This window comes from Argopecten irradians, chromosome 15 (genome assembly GCF_041381155.1).
Source record: "Argopecten irradians isolate NY chromosome 15, Ai_NY, whole genome shotgun sequence".
NCBI lineage: Eukaryota > Metazoa > Mollusca > Bivalvia > Pectinida > Pectinidae > Argopecten > Argopecten irradians.
This window is the reverse complement of record NC_091148.1, coordinates 18,906,029-18,926,053: the sequence shown is the minus strand read 5'-3', so window position 1 is coordinate 18,926,053 and position 20,025 is coordinate 18,906,029. Positions and strand designations below refer to the sequence as shown.

Sequence of the window (20,025 nt, the reverse complement as noted above, 5' to 3'; positions counted from 1 at the left end):
TACTTCTGTAACCAATATAACAGCTGGCAGTCTACAAATATACAGATAAATCACCCATACATCTACAAGGTAAATACTTCTGTAACCAATATAACAGCGGACAGTCTACAAATATACAGATAGATCACCCATACCTCTTCAAGGTAAATACCTTTGTAACCAATATAACAACTGACAGTCTACAAATACACAGATAGATCACCCATACATCTACAAGGTAAATACTTCTGTAACCAATATAACAGCTGACAGGCTACAAATATACAGATAGATCACCCATACATCTACAAGGTAAACACTTCTGTAACCAATATAACAACTGACAGTCTACAAATATACAGATAGATCACTCATACATCTACAAGGTAAATACTTCTGTAACCAATATAACAGCTGGCAGTCTACAAATATACAGATAGGTCACCCATACATCTACAAGGTAAATACTTCTGTAACCAATATAACAACTGACAGTCTACAAATATACAGATAGATCACTCATACCTCTACAAGGTAAATACTTCTGTAACCAATATAACAGCTGACAGTCTACAAATATACAGATAGATCACCCATACCTCTACAAGGTAAATACTTCTGTAACCAATATAACAATTGACAGTCTACAAATATACAGATAGATCACTCATACATCTACAAGGTAAATACTTCTGTAACCAATATAACAGCTGACAGTCTACAAATATACAGATAGATCACCCATACATCTACAAGGTAAATACTTCTGTAACCAATATAACAGCTGTAGTCTACAAATATACAGATAGATCACCCATACATCTACAAGGTAAATACTTCTGTAACCAATATAACAGCTGACAGTCTACAAATATACAGATAGATCACTCATACATCTACAAGGTAAATACTTCTGTAACCAATATAACAACTGACAGTCTACAAATATACAGATAGATCACTCATACATCTACAAGGTAAATACTTCTGTAACCAATATAACAGCTGACAGTCTACAAATATACAGATAGATCACCCATACATCTACAAGGTTAACACTTCTGTAACCAATATAACAACTGACAGTCTACAAATATGCAGATAGGTCACCCATACATCTACAAGGTAAACACTTCTGTAACCAATATAACAACTGACAGTCTTTAAATATACAGATAGATCACCCATACATCTACAAGGTAAATACTTCTGTAACCAATATAACAACTGGTAACATACATCTACAAGGTAAATATATACTTCTGTAAGCAATATAACAGCTGGTAGTCTACAAATATACAGATAGATCACCAATACATCTACAAGGTAAATACTTCTGTAACCAATATAACAACTGACAGTCTACAAATATACAGATAGATCACCCATACATCTACAAGGTAAATACTTCTGTAACCAATATAACAGCTGACAGTCTACAAATATACAGATAGATCACTCATACATCTACAAGGTAAATACTTCTGTAACCAATATAACAACTGACAGTCTACAAATATACAGATAGATCACCCATACATCTACAAGGTAAATACTTCTGTAACCAATATAACAGCTGTAGTCTACAAATATACAGATAGATCACCCATACATCTACAAGGTATATACTTCTGTAACTAATATAACAACTGGTAGTCTACAAATATACAGATAGATCACTTGTACAACTACAAGGTAAATACTTCTGTAACCAATATAACAACTGACAGTCTACAAATATACAGATAGATCACTCATACATCTACAAGGTAAATACTTCTGTAACATATATAACAACTGACAGTCTACAAATATACAGATAGATCACCCATACATCTACAAGGTAAATACTTCTGTAACCAATATAACAACTGACAGTCTACAAATATACAGATAGATCACTCATACATCTACAAGGTAAATACTTCTGTAACATATATAACAACTGACAGTCTACAAATATACAGATAGATCACCCATACATCTACAAGGTAAATACTTCTGTAACCAATATAACAACTGACAGTCTACAAATATACAGATAGATCACCCAAACATCTACAAGGTAAATACTTCTGTAACCAATATAACAACTGGTAGTCTACAAATATACAGATAGATCACCCATACATCTACAAGGTAAATACTTCTGTAACCAATATAACAGCTGGCAGACTACAAATAAACAGATAGATCACCCATACATCTACAAGGTAAATACTTCTGTAACCAATATAACAACTGGCAGTCTACAAATATTCAGATAAATCACTCATACATCTACAAGGTAAATACTTCTGTAACCAATATAAATACTGGCATTTTCCAAATATAGAGATAAATCACCCATACATCTACAAGGTAAATACTTCTGTAACCAATCTAACAGCTGGCAGTCTACAAATATACAGATAGATCACTTGTACATCTACAAGGTAAATACTTCTGTAACCAATATAACAACTGGCATTTTACAAATATAGAGATAAATCACCCATACATCTGCAAGGTAAATACTTCTGTAACCAATATAACAACTGGCATTTTACAAATATAGAGATAAATCACCCATACATCTACAAGGTAAATACTTCTGTAACCAAGATAACAGCTGGCAGTCTACAAATATACAGATAGATCACCCATACATCTACAAGGTAAATACTTCTGTAACCAATATAACAACTGGCAGTCTACAAATATACAGATAGATCACCCATACATCTACAAGGTAAATACTTCTGTAACCAATATAACAACTGGCAGTCTACAAATATACAGATAAATCACTCATACATCTACAAGGTAAATACTTCTGTAACCAATATAACAACTGACAGTCTACAAATATACAGATAGATCACCCAAACATCTACAAGGTAAATACTTCTGTAACCAATATAACAGCTGTAAGTCTACAAATACACAGATAGATCACTCATCCATATAATAGGTAAATACCTCTGTGACAGGTTTTAATTGCATGTTGTAATAAAGTCGCTTTCTAACTACACGCTAGGGAATTTGCCTTTGGTTCTTTCCGTAGAGCGGCAGATCAGTGAAACGTGAGTCGTGGGTTCGAGCCTAGCTGCAAGTATTTTTTTAAAAATATTTTTTAACTCAATGTTTTGATTAGACAATACGAAATTTATTGCGTACATAACTCAATGATACACACATGAACTTACAGTAATAACTTAAACAAATGTGATTATGCAGAGTTTGTTTATTAAAACCTTTCTCATATCTGAACTAAATGTTACACTTCATGTAACATAAACAATGTCAATGGAGAATGCTAATTAAGCAACGAATTATTTTTGTATCTAGCTCGAGATTGAAGGACGAACTGGATATGGCTACGAAAGTGATATTGCATTGGACGACATACATATGTACCCAGGATATTGTTTATATAACACACCCGTGCCGTCAACAGGGAGTTATAATGCAGGTATGCTTTTGTAAAGTACAAGCCTCTCTCCCCTTGAATCTGGTGTAGGACAGTGATATATTATTTGATCTAATGACCAGTGTATGTGTGAAATGATTTTCGCTAATCCAAACTTGTTGAAATACACAAAACAAAATTGCCCTGGGGTGGGGATTTCTCTGTTTTGGTCACTGACACCAATAACTGCAGTCCTCAGTTCTGCTGTAACTACATTCAACCATATTTAGACAAAATATGTGGAAGATGAACATTTTTAATAGGGGGGGGTACTTTTTATGCAAGGGGGGTACTTTTTATGCAGGAATAAAAAGTATCCGGATACCTTTTGGTAGGGGGGTACTTTTTATGCATGACACCGGTCAAACGCTCCTTGTGCATTCTATAGACACTATATATACAGTGGCATTGTTGTTTGGTGATAGAACCAAACACTGTGGACGTTCTAAACTGGAACGTACAGTTTTTTGTTTTTTTCAGATGTTTTGCAAAAAATTCCAAATGTCTTGTGCTATGTATTTTCTCATTTTATCTGCAGTGTTCCTCAGGGTATTTTTTTTTTTTTAATTTTGTACATAACTTGGGGGTCTTTTTGTGTTCGTACGTATATTCTGCGTTTTTGTGTGTGTAATAAATGGTCTATATAAAGGTTAAGGTACTTGTATATTCATGATCATACTTCTACTGTGATGTTGGATTAATGCCATAATCGCCTTAATCACATGAATGTATTTGACAGTATTTTGAAAATATTATTAATTAATTTCAAAAAGGTATTACTTTAACACTACACACATTGTATACACACTTTGTAAACCGATTCCTTGCAAAAATGATAGCTTTTTTTGTCCAATTCCTGTTGTCTTTTGATTGACTATGAAATGTATTTTAATCAATTATATTTCTACTTAAACGTCACGTTTCTTGTTTTCTAGGTTCCGGGTACTATTTGCACGTGGACGCCACATTCGGCTACAAGGGGGATGTAGCCACAGCCTCGTTCCCTCCCATCAATAGCGGATTCCAGGCCCTCCAATTCTACCACCACATGTACGGAAAGCATATCGGTAGCCTTGGTGTTAATCTTGTATCGTCAGACAACGTCACAAATATCTGGTCTAAATCAGGGGAAGATGGAAACAAATGGAGACGGTCCTGTATCGACCTTCCACAGTATCCTGATGGGACTGTTGTTGAGTTTAGCGCCACTCGTGGTGACGGAGTTCTCGGTGATATTGCGATTGATGAAGTGAAATTGATGCAAGAACCGTGTCCAGGTTAGTACTATAAACGCAATGATTTTAGTGCAAATACGAAAATTTGTAAATTATTTATCAGTGCAGATATAAATAAGCATAATTCCTTAGTACAATTCAAAAATTTGGTTTAATGTTTTTAAGTAAAATTTAAGGTCGAAAGTTCAGAAGAGAAATATCTATATGACTTCTGTGATGTTCGATACAATCGGAAATGGGTAGACAAAAGTTGTTCATGCTGGGAAGAAGCTTACCTGTAACGAGAGCACAAATCACAAATCAACAGAAAAATGATGAAGTATGTCATCGGTTGACGCTGATTTTAAAGATAATTCTTAATCAAGAATTGACACGTTTTTTGTTGAGGAACTTTTAGGATTTTGTACAGTTCACATATTACATATCATAAACAGAACTTTATTTCTTGTGAAAATGACTTTTGCGAATGTAGCAAATACGGTTATATCGAACCATTGGCACTTCGTTACGAACATAGTTCATTATACACGTGTTACTCCATGATGGGGAATGACAATTACTGCGTTATACCGTTTATGTAGATTTGCTGTAAGCGCGTTCGTTATAAATGTGTTTTTTCTGTATATAGGAAGTAATTGTGAATGTGTTTTTTGTTGCAGGAGTAATCGAATGCAACTTTGACATGGATCGGTGTGATTATGTGTCTGTTACTGACCAGTATAGCACTGGATTTAACTGGACACTTCCCCAGACAATAGCAAGGCCACCATATAAGGATGTGTCGGCGTGGTACTTCCAGGAGTCAGGCGGTTTGTAAAACTACATATATTAACAAAATTTGTAAATTATTATGGCATTTGAAATCATTGATTATAAATGGAAGTCATTGCTGTATAATAACTGATAATTTTTGCGGCTACATTCGCTTTTTCACTGATTTTGTGAATTCACACCAACGATATATTCAGAAATTCTTAAATGTACTTTTTGAACTTCTTCTCAAGTTCTACCGGTGCGCTTTAGCTGAAACTTGCATGAAATAATCCTGACATGGTCCCGACAAAGTGTTGTTATTTTTCGGGTCGATCCGAAAATCCAAGATGGCCGCCACAGCCTCCTTCTTGAAAATGTATTTTGAATTTCTTCATAAGTTTTACTGGTGCGATTTCGCTGTAACTTACAGAAAATGATTGTGATATGGTCCCGATAAAGCGTTATTATTTTTCGGGTCGATCTGAAATCCAAGATGGCCGCCACAGCCGACATCTTGAAAACACATTTTGAACTTCTCCTCAAGTTCTGCATGTGCGATTTGGCTGAAACTGCATGAAATGATCCTGACATGGTCCCGACAAAGTGTTGTTATTTTTTCGGGTCGATCAGAAATCCAAGATGGCCGCCACAGCCTCAATGATGTAAACGTACTTTGAACTTCTTCATATGTACTACTTATGCGATTTGACTGTAATTTCAAATCCAAGATGGCCGACACAGTATTTTGAACTTCTTCTTAAGTTAAACTTAAACTTGCATGAAATGATCTCTGAATTATCATAAATCGAAGATGGCTACCATGACACTATATCTAATCAATTTCCTATACGATTATTGTCAAGGTAAGCAGATGACCGTTAAGGCCCTTGGGCCTTTTGTTAACCAATTAATTACATACCGGAATGTTTTACCCTTATAACATGAAAACATATTTTAAAAAATATAACTCTACTTACAGGGTCTGCATTTATGTCGTATGCTGATTATGCTTACCTACCGACGGGATCATCAGCATGGCTGGTCACACCGTTTTTCGATGCGTCCAATTATGACAGTTTCTCCTTCTACTTTGCCAAGGGCGGTAACTCAATTTTCGAAGTGGGACTTCTTAATGGAGATGATATCCAATTCAATGAGACTTTAAGTCAGATCCATTCCAACAAGTCAGGCCTTGTCAGAATGCTGGAGACAGTCCAATCAGAGTCGGATCAATGGAGTTATGTGTGTGCAAGTCTGGAATCAATAACGGGAAATGTTTCCGTCGTATTTATACACAGAGTCCGCGAGATGTACACACCCAGTTACGTTTATGTGGATGAAGTAAACATTAACAGATACCCTTGCAAAAGTAAGTACCTATCTATTTAGATTCCTTTGTTCATGGAGTGAGTGATGCATTCAACAACGCTCCATTGCTGAAAAAAACAAATGTACAATAAAACTCGCGTATAATGAAGTTCAAGAGAGCTGAAAAGGTCATTCGCTTTACTGGACTTTCATTGTATAGATAGAGATAATGGAAATATAGTGACTGTCTTAATTAAATTATTTTGTTTCCAACTAACAACAATGAGAGAAGTACAAAAGTCAATATACAAAGGAAGAAATGATTCTTGATAAGTTTACTCTGTAAACGATCAATAATCTTTAAATAAAAATATCAAGAAAGATTCCATACTTATCGAATACACATCTTCAGTTCAGACTCTGGACGCGCACTCGGTGTTCGTCTCAAAAGTATAAGCATAAACTCAAATGCATGGCCAATTTTCTGCGCATTGGCAGCTGTCCAAGGTGATAGAATTAGTAAAGAACAACAATAGCATAGGTTTTACAAATAACAGGCATCATGGAATCCAATAATATTACAGTTCATCATCTATTTCATTACTAGAATGTGTTTTAAGTTTGATACAGCCCCGTGTACACGTGCGTCTACATATATGTGTTACATATTCGCTCAAATTTGATGATGTCTAATAATGCGATTATGGATGACTAAATGTTTACCAATTTATCAATACAATGTGTTCTACCTACAGAGGGGGTAGTCGAGACCGGAGTATGTGACTTTGAGAACCTGTTTGAGTGTGATTTCGAGGTCTATCCCTGCATAGAAGAAGGTTACGTTTGGCGAGCGGAGCATATTAATGACTCAGTGTTATTAAACTCTACCGGGAAATCCAGAGGTAATCCTAATGCTCATGTATACTTCGATAGATTTATATCTCGCATTCATTGTTGATTAATAAGATTTTACTGAGAAATTTAAATCATACTATAGATTAATGTTGATTCTAGGTTTAAAATGCCAAATCAGCGAGGTAATCTCTTAAGCTTAATAAATTGCAATAAATTAGCAAACATTCCAAAGTGTATTGGTTGAATTCTACTAATTATTAAATAATATAACACATATTTGTATTGATGTTAGGTTATAGATAATGTCTTGGTCGTGAGTTTAGTAATACACTGAATAAATGTACTAACATGTTTCTAATTGTTGACCAATTAATTATAAGTTTTGTTGTAAATTTATTTTATAGATAATGTGATGCTCGCTGACGCGTCGTTCGGTGAACCAGGGGACATGTCTTCTGTCAACTTTACTAGCTCTAAAGGTTTCAAAGCGGGACAATCCATACATATGGAATACCGATTTTTCCATGATAGTGATTCTACATTATTCGTCGGGGTTGGTGATCAGGTTGATGTATTACAACAAAGTGACTCTCTGATCTCGTCTTGGAGACCACATTGTATGGTGCTGCAAGAGAATTCGGATCAGGACATGTTCATTGCTGCACAGAGAGGTGATGTGCCTAGAGGAGATATTGCTGTGGATTGGATCGGGGTAGATGACGATGGTTGTCCAGGTAAATACGGATATGTATACTAGTTCAGCCGTTTCTCTTTTAAAAGAAGAAAAATTGCCGTTATAAAAAGGTTAAATCACAAATCAATATACCCTTCTACATGTTACTAGTAAATCTCGAAATTAAATTGCCCCAAAATCATCACTGGGCATTTAACGCGAAATTCAATCACCGCAAACAAAGTTTCAATTTGTCCTGGTGTATCCTGATATATGATATTCTACAAGCATTTGCAACGACTTTGTATGCAATGTATAGTTTATTTTTATGCTTTATGTATGTTTACCTATAACATATCTGAAGAAGTCTTTTATGATTACTGATATTAATTTCGGTTTCTTATTTGACGATTGAAAAGTAAAGCCAAATTATTCCGAGTATTGTAAATTACAAAATGACCGTAGCATTTGGTGGTGAATAAAATATCAACAGTTCCTCTTAATGCTTCATGATTATGGAAAATAAGGCACATATACAGTAAAACACGTGATTTTCATACCCGTCTAGGTTATCATATAAGATATCTGAGATTTGTATATAGCGAACTATGCTTATAACGAAGTTATTTTGTTGGTCTCCAGAGGCTCATTGTAACCATGTTTTAGTGTAACTTGAAACTTTATCTCTCAATTTTCCTTAAAACAAAGAAGAAACACATTATATACATACGCATACTGTCCATAGCTTATGAAGCATTTTTACATGATTTAGAAACTTCGGCCAATTGCACTTTTGATGATGGAGACTGTGGGTTCTGGATGGACGACGATTGGGCCATACAACATGATCGGACAGGTTAGTAACCAAGTCTATCAAGCTTGTTTCACCGAACACGTAGTTTGATGTATATTCATGCGATGGTTTTTTGCTATGTGAGTATGTCTTATGTATATTTTATATGCGGTTGTATGTGACGAGTGTTTAGGATTATGAAAGAATAAAGATTTATTTTAATCTCAAAATTATAACAAACTGCAATTCGAAAAATCTTATCGATAAAAAATCAAAATGTGTTATCGTTTGAATGTTTATCAATGCGATTGTTATTTGCTATGTAAGCAAGGCAAATGTATATATATAGGATCTTAGATAAGTGTTCGTTTTTTATGAAATCTTCGTACAATCTCATTTGAACTGAATACGTTTAGGATATTTCGAAGAAACCAAAATAAAACATATTCATCTACATGTGTATGTTAAATAGTAACCTGTCTTTCATACCTGCAGGTATAATACTGGCGGGTCTCATGCATTGCACACATGTCGCCTGAGACTGTACTGCAAGTGCAGCCATTTAATGCAGTCTCGCGACGTCGCAGCGTCAACCAAATTACTATTTTCTCTGTAAAATGTTTAACATTTTATTCCGAAACTTGTCTGGTTTTACTATAAAAGATACAAACAACGAGATGTGCGTTGAGAAGATCACGTAATTTTTATGTATTGAGAATTGAGTCGCGTTTTTCTTCAAACTTATTTCAAAATGACGGGCAATTATAGTTGTTTACCATATGCATGTATGTGAACTAAATATGAAATCTATTTATATACAGTAGAAATATATAAATGCGGTTAAAGACCAGAGCATTAACGACAATTATTGAGGTAAATTGTTAACAGACCTTCAGTCGAATAAGATATAGTGGTTCTTTGTTACTTTCCACTTTTGTTGTATTCTACAAAGTTTGTTCTGTAGCACAGTTGTGAAATAAGTAGATTGTGTACTTAAATGTGCGGTACAAAAAATCAAATAGGTTCAGGGGTTTGAGCTACTGACCACAAGATTGCAGACTGATGTTTTTCCCTTCATCAATTTTTCTATTTTGTTAAAAACAAGATGTTATATATTTATATTTGATTGTTAAATTTGATATATGATGTATTTCAATGCATTAGAAACTTTTCAGGGCCTAGTTTCAAGAGCATGCCTTATTGATAAAATTCTTTCTTTTACAAGCCCGATAGGAAAGCTTGACGGAAATGAAGGAGAGTTCTTTAACCTTTAACCCTTTTTCCTGACTTCTCCAATGCTTCTCCATGAGGAATTTTAATTTAATTGATTCCTTAAAGTTAAAGTTAAATGTATGTTCGTGAGATAGGTAGGTTTATCGTTTTTTTAGCTGATAGAAAAAGATAAGATGTTTTAAAATTGGAAGCTTGTTCTGCATATGGGTGTTGCCATATGCAGAAAATCTAAATTTGCACCTCAAGGTGAAGCCGTGTCAACTGGAAATAAAACAAAGAATACACAGCATGCCTCTATTAATATATTTATTTCCAGGATCTTTTCTATCTCTGCAAACTCCCGTTTGGAATACCAAACGACAGATGAGCCTGGTGGCATCACCCCCTGTTGCCATGGAGACCAATTCCTCTTGTTTGGAATTCAAGTACATGATGACAAACCATTACCAGTATTCTTCACAAGAAGGCAGTATGAGCGTGTATCAAGAGTCGCTCGATACCGGCGAGAGGTGGCTAGTGTATGAAACTAAAGTAGAGACCGGGTGGCAGAAGGGAAGTAGATGGTTGCCCATCCAAGTCCGTGACCTTGACCTCAGGAACCACAGGTTTTACATAGGTGTAGCAACTGACGTATATGACATGAACTACGGAATAGAAAATGTTACAGTAACCCCCGGGGAGTGTAAGCCTGTCGGTTAGTGTTGAAATTTCTTTCAATTGTCATACACTTGCATTATTCTGTCTTTGTATATTACCGAGCTCATTTGCGGATAGATTTCCATTGTGACGTTATTATTTTGTGAGCACCATTCGCGTCGTTTTCTCCGAAAATTATGACGTTACGCTCGCAAACAGATGACGTCTCAATGACTACCTACCCACGAGGGCAGATAACTCTGTGATACGCAAATGCTGAATATGTTGATGTAGGATTTGTCTCCAATAGCATTTCTGATGACTATTTTACCAAATGGAAAGTGCTATATGTATACAATCTGGACATATAAATAGTTTAATGTATTTCATAAGTAGGGAAAATATTGTAATAGTGGTTGATGTTAAATTTTAAAATGAAATACAGTAATAATTTGGCATTCAACAAGTCTTGTGTTTGTTGACTAGCTGATATTTAACTACTTGGAAATTATATCACTGGCCATTCGTTATATTCTTAATCTGAGTTACCCATCCCATTTCTCTCACTACACTGTGTACAAGTTATCCCAGAGTGCCCCGTCACATGCTATCTCGTCATTGCATAATACAGAGTGACCACCCTTGCAGGTAGGTATCCATTGTGACGTCATTATATTATGAAGGAAATTCACGTCGTTTTCTCTGTTGCTTGAGCACACATGACATCACAATCAATACCTATCCGCAAGGGCAGATAACTCTGTTATATGCAAATACAGATTATATCTAGACTAATGCATGTTCAAACCCTACTTTTATTATTTCATTTAAGTGTGCCCGGACACCATGTTTGCCTGTGCTTCGGGCAGAGAATGTATCCCGATGTCTCTGACTTGTGATGGTAATGTAACATGTGATGGAGGAGATGACGAGTACTTCGACTTCTGTGGTAAGTCAACAGGTTGATTTAACAGTTTGCAAACAAAATTTCTTTCATAACCTGATGGAATTAAAAAATAGTGACTTCAATGCTTATAATTAATTTTCCAGGCTACTTTATAAAATGAAATACGTTTACACGAACGATTCCATTGATTTTTTTCCAAAGGATTATTTTTTTCCAAATCGATACGCAAAGTCAATGTTTCTATTGTGACGTCACGATAACGTCGGGTTTCCGCGCCATTCTCGGATTTTTTTGCCTATCGTGGAATGTAAAAATTAAAAGGCCAATCAGAAAGCCATAAACAAAGGAAAAATTTATTATTAAAGCTTAACGCTACCAATATAGTCCATATTCCGTTACCCCGACTCTTATACAATGTATCTGAGACCCTTAAAGCGTTTTTTCATGAAACAGATTTTGGTGTATTAATCCATGATTTTTTGGAAGAAAAAACCCCCCTGAAATAGTCAATTCCGAGACATGAAATCCACGAATATTAGTAATCATATTACTACTGAAACGGCGTTAAAGAAGTTAAATTTTCTTGTGTAAGTTTAATCTTATACCTTCATAGAAGAGTAATGAGGATTTCCGTGAATTTCATACAAGTTTTATATATGTTAGTGGAGAAAATGCAGATGAAAATGGTTGGCAAGTCGGCGAAAACTGTTATATCCAGATTCAAAACTAGATACTTGGGTTGTATTCTTCTATAAAGATCAGTAATCAAAGTGTTGTAGGGTGCATATGACAAGCATACATAAGTATTGTTGTTACCATATGACGTCTTATTTATATTCAAACTTTGTTTATAAGTATAGTTATGTTTAATCAGAGGTCTAACTTCTGATTCTGCCCTCCTCAATTCTGGTCACCCTCACAAATTTAAATATTCTGTCTTTGCATTTTAAGGTAGGCAGGTGGGTATCAATCGTTACATCATTATTTTATGAGCACAATTCATGCCGTTTTCTCTGAAAAGTAAGATGTCGCAAACACATAATGCCACAATCAATACCTACCCACAAGGGCAGATAACTCTGTTATATCCAAATACAGAATAAGATTAAGATAACACTCAACAGAGTGCTAATGTGATACTTACTTTATTCCAGTTCCCGAGCCTTCGTTTAATTGTGGTTTTGAGGATGGTTATATTTGCGGATATGCCAAATCATCGAATGTGGAACGAGTGCCGATTTACTTGCCTCCTGACAACAGGATGAGTACGTTTCATTTACTGTCTTATCTCTAAATATTGTAATGATAAAATTTACACTTTTTCCTTATGCAATTTTTAACATTACACTTCAAGTCAGATGAGAGGAAAACTGGGACATGTAAATAAAATTTAATATTGTTTTAAACGTTTGAATATGTTAAAGATGTACAGAGAATTGCAAAGTTTTGTGTATTATATCTATATATATTTGATTTTTAGATATCTTATTATATTAAAAAACATAGTCTATATAGATTTTCTCCCTATGTCTATATGACATGGTCTAGGGAACAAAAAATGTAACCTAGTACATGGCCTGCTTGTTACGGATAGGAAGTACAAACATTTCAAATTCAACACTTCCGTGATACCGAAACAAAGGATAGTATGTTTAAATTAGTAAAACATTTATAGGTTTGATGATTTTTCTCTCATTTATGAATATGAGTTAACATTTGAATATGGTTAACATTCAGTTGTTTAGAAACATATCCATATCGTTATTTATCATTACATGGACGTCGCAATGCATCAAGTGATCAGCAATGATCGCCGCGCGCACGACATGTGATTGTCTAGCGCATGTAAGCTGTTCTGTCACTACCTCATCACATGACATGGTGATAATTTCCCTAGCAATGTTTTGATAACCCTGTAAATATGGGAAAATCCTGAATAACTGTAAAGTGTTATTTACATCTGTGCTAAAGTAATTTAGTAATTTTTACATCTGTGCTGAAGTAATTTAGTATTATCTACATCTGTGCTGAAGTAATTTAGTGTTATTTACATCTGTGCTGAAGTTATTTAGTATTATTTACATCTGTGCTGAATTCATTTCCTGTGATTAGTAATTAGCTTAAGTAATTGCCATTTATTTTCAGATTTCGGAATGGGTGCGCACATTACTAATTCAAGTGCCTATTTATGGAGTCCCATTGTGAATATAACAGAGGCTTCGTGTGTCCTTTTCAACACAATGTCTTATCTTGTATATGGTCCATACGGAAACGAAAGTAAGTTCTTGATTTAAAAAAAACAGATTGCCATGGTAACAAAATGGAGACCCCTGATTGGTTGAAATTTAAATATTTGTCAGATTTGAATGAAAATTGGTAAATAGGGATGATAAAGTATGTTGAATAGCATGGGAACTTTTTCGAAATACTTGGTGTCTATGGTAACAAAATGAGCGACTTTGATTGGTTGGAATTAAGATATTTTTATATATTGGGGGAAATTGGTACATATGGGTTATGAGGTGTGCCGTAAAAGATAATAGCAGTTTTGAAATACTCTGTCGTCATGGTAACAAAATAAAGGGCCCTGATTGGTCAAAATTAAAATTGTACAAAAAGGCACATTTACAAAATTCTGATTTACGTTTTGAAACTAATAGTTGTTAGATAATTTATCATCTATCAATAAGACTTTCATAACAAACCATAAAATGTATTTACGTCGTGTAAATAAAAATCTTTTATTGTTCGAACAATTTGTTGAATTTGGCGGGATACAGATCTTTGTTCTATAGTGACAAACATGACATGGTTTGTGAGCATGGTTGTTTTAATATCAATCATGAAATAAAAAAAAATGCATTGATGCGACACTGCCATACACGTTATATAGAAATAAATGAGACAGTGAAGAGCTATATATGGCCTGCCTTACAAAGAAAAACGGAAGCAATGAAATGGAAATAGGGCTGAAATGAGATAAAGAAGGAATAATACAAAAACAAAATATCATATAATAAGTTAATGATTTTCAAAATAGAGTTAGAAAAATACAAAAATCCATATTAAGTCTTATTTGTTAAAAAATGCATTAAACAAGACATCTGTTACAACAAACCTTCTCCTTCAGACAATTTTGTGCATTAGTAATTTGGAGTATAGTATAATCCAGCCTATTTTTGTATTAATTTGATGTTTTTTATGTCCATAGACTAATTTTCCGTCATTAAGTTCAACGACATTTTCAGTGGATTTACTGCTAAAATGCTTTACTGTACTTGCAGATGAACTTTTTTCGAGGCGTATTAAATTCCTTTCAATATACAGTAGGGCCTAAAACCCCGTTATATCGCCACCCGTTTTACCGCCTAACCCGCTTATCGCCATGAATTTATTCTGAACGGATTTTCCTCCATACAAATACACCTGTTATACCGCCAAACCAGCCTACCGCCATCCACCATCCACCATCACATTAGCGGAACATACGATTTCGGTTTTAATATTTAACACAAAGAAAGCTGACAAATTTATTAAATGACTTCTATTGAAATTTACTTTGATATCAGTTTAATTTTGGAACTATTCATATTACAAAATACGAAGTGGCCGTACAGTACACAGACTGACTGGAGAGCCTGTTTCAAAAGGTGGCGATATAAGGGGGATTGACTGTATATGTTGCAATTTTATTTTCGCGGGGATAAACTTTCGCGAATTTGCTTTCATTTCCTTTTCAAAACAAGTTCGCGAAGATTAAGAAATTCCTTTCAATTTATGTTGCTATAATATTTTTTCGCAGAGATTAACTTTTGTGAATTGGCTTGTGGTTTTCATTTCAAAACAAGTTCGTGAAGTTAAACAAATTCCTTTCAATTGTTCAGTGATAATTTTTATAATTTTACCAAAATCACGAAATTCGCAAAATTTGTGAAATTAAACAGCAAGCGAAAAAACGTTGGTTTACAATATAGGCATTTAATGCTCGTGAGTCTAAACTTCCTCCAATATGTCTAATTCCTACTTTAGTTCGGAAATACCACCTTGAGAACGATGTTTTATTTATTTCCAATCATAGCGTAAATAATTTGTGTATCGTAAAGTATCTTGTAGCTGATATGATAATGGTTTTATCAAATTGCTTGTAGGTACTGACACAACCTTGAAGGTAAATGCTAACGGAACCAATGTCCTGCGAGAGGTGTCTTTAGACCAATTGACTGATTACTGGTCAAGAGTGGCCGTTGATATACCAGCTGGGCAGTACTTCCTCGAATTCGAATTCGCCAGAAATACCTCTTTTGTTCTTGGAAGGGGTGCGGCTGCCATTGATTACATTAAGACAATTCCAGGAGATTGTAAAGACATACGTACGTATAAACATAGATGGTATATAAAATAAACCATTAAACATGTTCCTACGCCAAGAGCGGATACATTGAATATTTATAATTTGATCGTGTATACATTTAAATGATATTCTAAAATAATAACGTATACTTTGACAAGGTATAGATACGATAAACCTGTCTATAAAGACCACCCAAGGAACAAACAAAAATTGTGTTAATGGACAAGTGGTCATTATAAGCATGTCAAGTTGTGTTGAGATTGACCGTTTGGGATCCTACATAAGTGGTCGTAATACACAGGTGGTCGTTATGCAGACGTGGTCATTATGCAGACGTTATTGTTATGCAGATGTGGTCTTTCAATATCTTTATTCTGATGTATAATAAGAAACTCAAACTTTTCAATGACGGTAATAGTGTATAGTACAATTGACAGGAAGTGGTCGTAATACAGAGGTGGTCATTATGACAGGTTAAGTAATTTTCTTTGTTGTGTTTTCCAGCCTGTATGGAGGATGAGCTCGCTTGTGGGGATTCTGGTATATGTATCAGTGAATATCACATTTGTAATGGTATGAAAAATTGTCCTAATGGGGAGGACGAAGACGATTGTGGTAAGTAGTCCGTATTTTCATATTACAGAGTTATCTACCCTTGTGGGCAGGTAACGATTGTGACGTAATAATATACTATATTTAGTGATTCAAACGTCATACTTATATGTGAAATTGACGTCACAATCGCTACCTACCCGCAAGGACAGATAAATCTGTAATATGTGTGACGGAATATTTTATAAATGATGATATGATTTAAAGAAATGGTATGCTTTATCGTTCTAGTCCCTTTTACTGTCGCTTCGAATGAATCAAAAATACCCGATTTATCCCCTTACTTATGGAAATGATGAATTGGTTTGCATTAAAACACTATGACCTGAACTTTGTCGGGAAAGGTTACTCAATATACATCAAAACTAATTGATGTTTATAGAAATTTGTTTGTCTTGAATCATTGCGATCACGGACATCCAATTTGGTCATGTTTTATTTGATTATCTATTATTTGATTATTAATTTAAGCTGGCAATTGTTGAAAACCTCACAAAGACTGAGGTTTTCTAATTTCTCCTTTGAAAAGCTAATAATAATATGAAAGTTTATACGAGACTTCCATGTAATACCGAAGGGTAAATGCGATGTATTAAGATATATTTCTTTCTGTTTGTTAAGGAAGTATAATACGCTTTTCTACATGTATATTTAGGAAATATTTTTTCTATTACAGCTCGAGGTATCTCTTGCTCATTTAATACGCCCCGAAAGTGCTTCTATAGAACAAACTCCAACACATGGTCGTTGTCATGGCAACAGACCCCACTACTAGAGACTCCATATCCGGGCTGGAACCTCACTGATAGGACAGATCCAGGAACAGGTAACTCTGTAATACTTTAGAGTAAATTCTTAGATATAGATGTTATTCATGAAATTTATTGTCTATATCCATGTTCTGACCTCTATATAGACCATCTATTCCATATGAGTTTAATATTTACATATACAGTATTGACTCATTTTGAGGTCCTGTATTATTAGACCAAGGAAACCCATTTAATTCACAAGATTGAACAAACATTTTGACAGTGATCAGTTGACGTTACCATGTTAACATTAGTCACATTATAATGGTCACATTTTTGGTGTCGGTTATACTCTCATAGACTTCACATTTTTGGTGTCAGTTATACTCTCATAGACTTCACATTTTTGGTGTCAGTTATACTCTCATAGACTTCTCATTTTTGGTGTCAGTTATACTCTCATAGACTTCACATTTTTGGTGTCAGTTATACTCTCATAGACTTCACATTTTTGGTGTCAGTTATACTCTCATAGACTTCACATTTTTGATGTCAGTCATACCCTCATATACTTCACATTTTTGGTGTCAGTCATACCCTCATATACTTCACATTTCGTTGGTTAGTTTATATAGTAGATGTAACAAGTGAATATAAATATTGAAGCATTAAAATCAATGTGTGAAACGCAAACATTTACGATAGCCCATATTAGCAGGCATGTCAACTGCTTTACTAAACTATACACACATTTGTGGTAATTGTCATGGCAACTGCGTTAGTAAGAAGCATTTGCCAACATGTTTTGTCATTTTACTTGTTTGGCAACTGCCTTATTAGTGTAAATGTTTTGCCATCCTTACACATATCCCGTATTAGCCGTATTGATGAGTGTCTGCATGACTTTTGAGATAGTTACCACCAATCCACACAGATACCAAACCGAGTTTTACACTGTACAGGTGTGCTGGTTTAACCAATGTTCAGCTTAGTGGTTGCCTTGCATTGATATAAATTATCTAAAAAAAATATTGTATTTTATACATGGAAATCATTTTTTCTTGCACAAGTTCAAGGATATTCGATCCAGATTTTCAAAATGTGTCCTCATGTATTGTCAGGCTTCAGTAAGAGGCCGTAGACAAAGAAAAAGTTTTGTTATATATTATTTTTTAAGTCGAGTTTGAGTATGATTTATTAACATACAGATGTTTTTACTGTATGTTTTTATTTACAGGGAGTTTCATGTCTGCCGGATGCTTCTACAGCTATTCTTCCAATATGACATTAAATAGTATCGAGGAGTATTTCAGAGGTGCCCCTACCATGTGTTTGCGCTTTTGGTATGCTAGCATACACACATCCGAATACTCAACATCAAATCTTTGGGTAAGTTTAAAATAACAAAATGATTAAAATGAAATTGAAATATAAATCTTATAATTTTTTGAATGGTTGAACAATTTTACAAAAGAAGCTTACTATTTTGCGCTTTCCTCATCCATTGAGACAATTTAAAGTAGTATAAGAAAGACGAGCTTGGGATCAAAACGCTTGCTGAAATCCTCGTTAAACTTTGTATCCCTTCATTTTTGACCATTCTGAGAGATCTTTAAAACATGACAGTATATGAAAGAATTCAAGTACATTATCAAGTCAATTGAAAAGAAAACAGAACATTGATTTGTTATACAAAAACAGTGTCATGTCAGAATTTGCTTTTATGACCATTCCCTTACTATCCTCACATAATCATGATTTATATAAATATATCAGACATATTCCATCCTTGTATATAACAGAGTTAGCTTCCTTGCAGGTAGGTATCATTTGCTACGTGATTATTTTGTTAGCGTAGTTCACATCGTTTTCTAAGGAAAGTATGACGTTACGCTCACAAAATCCTTACGTCACAACCAATACTACCCAAAAGGGAGATAACTATGTCATATGCAAATACAGAATGCCATGTTTAAGTATTAACAGCTCATGTTTGTGTATCGGTAACAATGAGAGTAGAGTATTATCCAAACAAAGCTTAAAACTATAACAACAAGAACTATTAAAACATTATTTTTTTCAAAGTAAAAATTATCCTATCAAATTTCTGAGTAAATTTACGACCGGAATCAGTTTTATTCGTGCCGCAACTATTTACTGAATATCTTTTCATTATGCATGATGATACAATTTGCATGAATAATAGGAAAATGTGTGTCGCAAATTCACTCAGCAATTTTACTTTTATAGGATACTTTACTATGAAAAGAAAAAGAATTTTGCATTTTTACTTCACTAACAGAAGTTTATATTTTTCTCTTTGGTATTGTGAAGGATTGTAATAAAATTATGAAAAGACAACATTATTATGAAAGATGACCCCAAGGCAACAACCTCTGTAGTCTGCAAATACATAAAAAAAACAAAGTCTGTGTTCATTAAAAGACAATAATAATAAATATATAATAGTTAATATCATCGAAACAC

At 34.3% G+C, this 20,025-nt stretch overlaps 1 protein-coding gene across 4 annotated transcripts in view; it reads left to right on the top strand.

The window, feature by feature from the left end:
* The window catches only part of LOC138309095 (uncharacterized), a 206,746-nt gene that overhangs the window by 136,134 nt on the left and 50,587 nt on the right, over window positions 1-20,025 (top strand). For all 4 annotated transcript variants that reach the window (XM_069250234.1, XM_069250232.1, XM_069250235.1 and 1 more), the window contains 15 exons: window positions 3,310-3,433; window positions 4,366-4,707; window positions 5,325-5,474; window positions 6,398-6,787; window positions 7,482-7,628; window positions 7,986-8,315; window positions 9,027-9,110; window positions 10,597-10,974; window positions 11,749-11,865; window positions 12,978-13,088; window positions 13,969-14,100; window positions 15,972-16,193; window positions 16,679-16,789; window positions 17,463-17,612; window positions 18,776-18,927. In XM_069250234.1, the coding sequence (XP_069106335.1) occupies window positions 3,310-3,433; window positions 4,366-4,707; window positions 5,325-5,474; window positions 6,398-6,787; window positions 7,482-7,628; window positions 7,986-8,315; window positions 9,027-9,110; window positions 10,597-10,974; window positions 11,749-11,865; window positions 12,978-13,088; window positions 13,969-14,100; window positions 15,972-16,193; window positions 16,679-16,789; window positions 17,463-17,612; window positions 18,776-18,927 (2,940 nt within the window). The remainder of the gene's footprint in view (window positions 1-3,309; window positions 3,434-4,365; window positions 4,708-5,324; window positions 5,475-6,397; window positions 6,788-7,481; window positions 7,629-7,985; window positions 8,316-9,026; window positions 9,111-10,596; window positions 10,975-11,748; window positions 11,866-12,977; window positions 13,089-13,968; window positions 14,101-15,971; window positions 16,194-16,678; window positions 16,790-17,462; window positions 17,613-18,775; window positions 18,928-20,025) is intronic.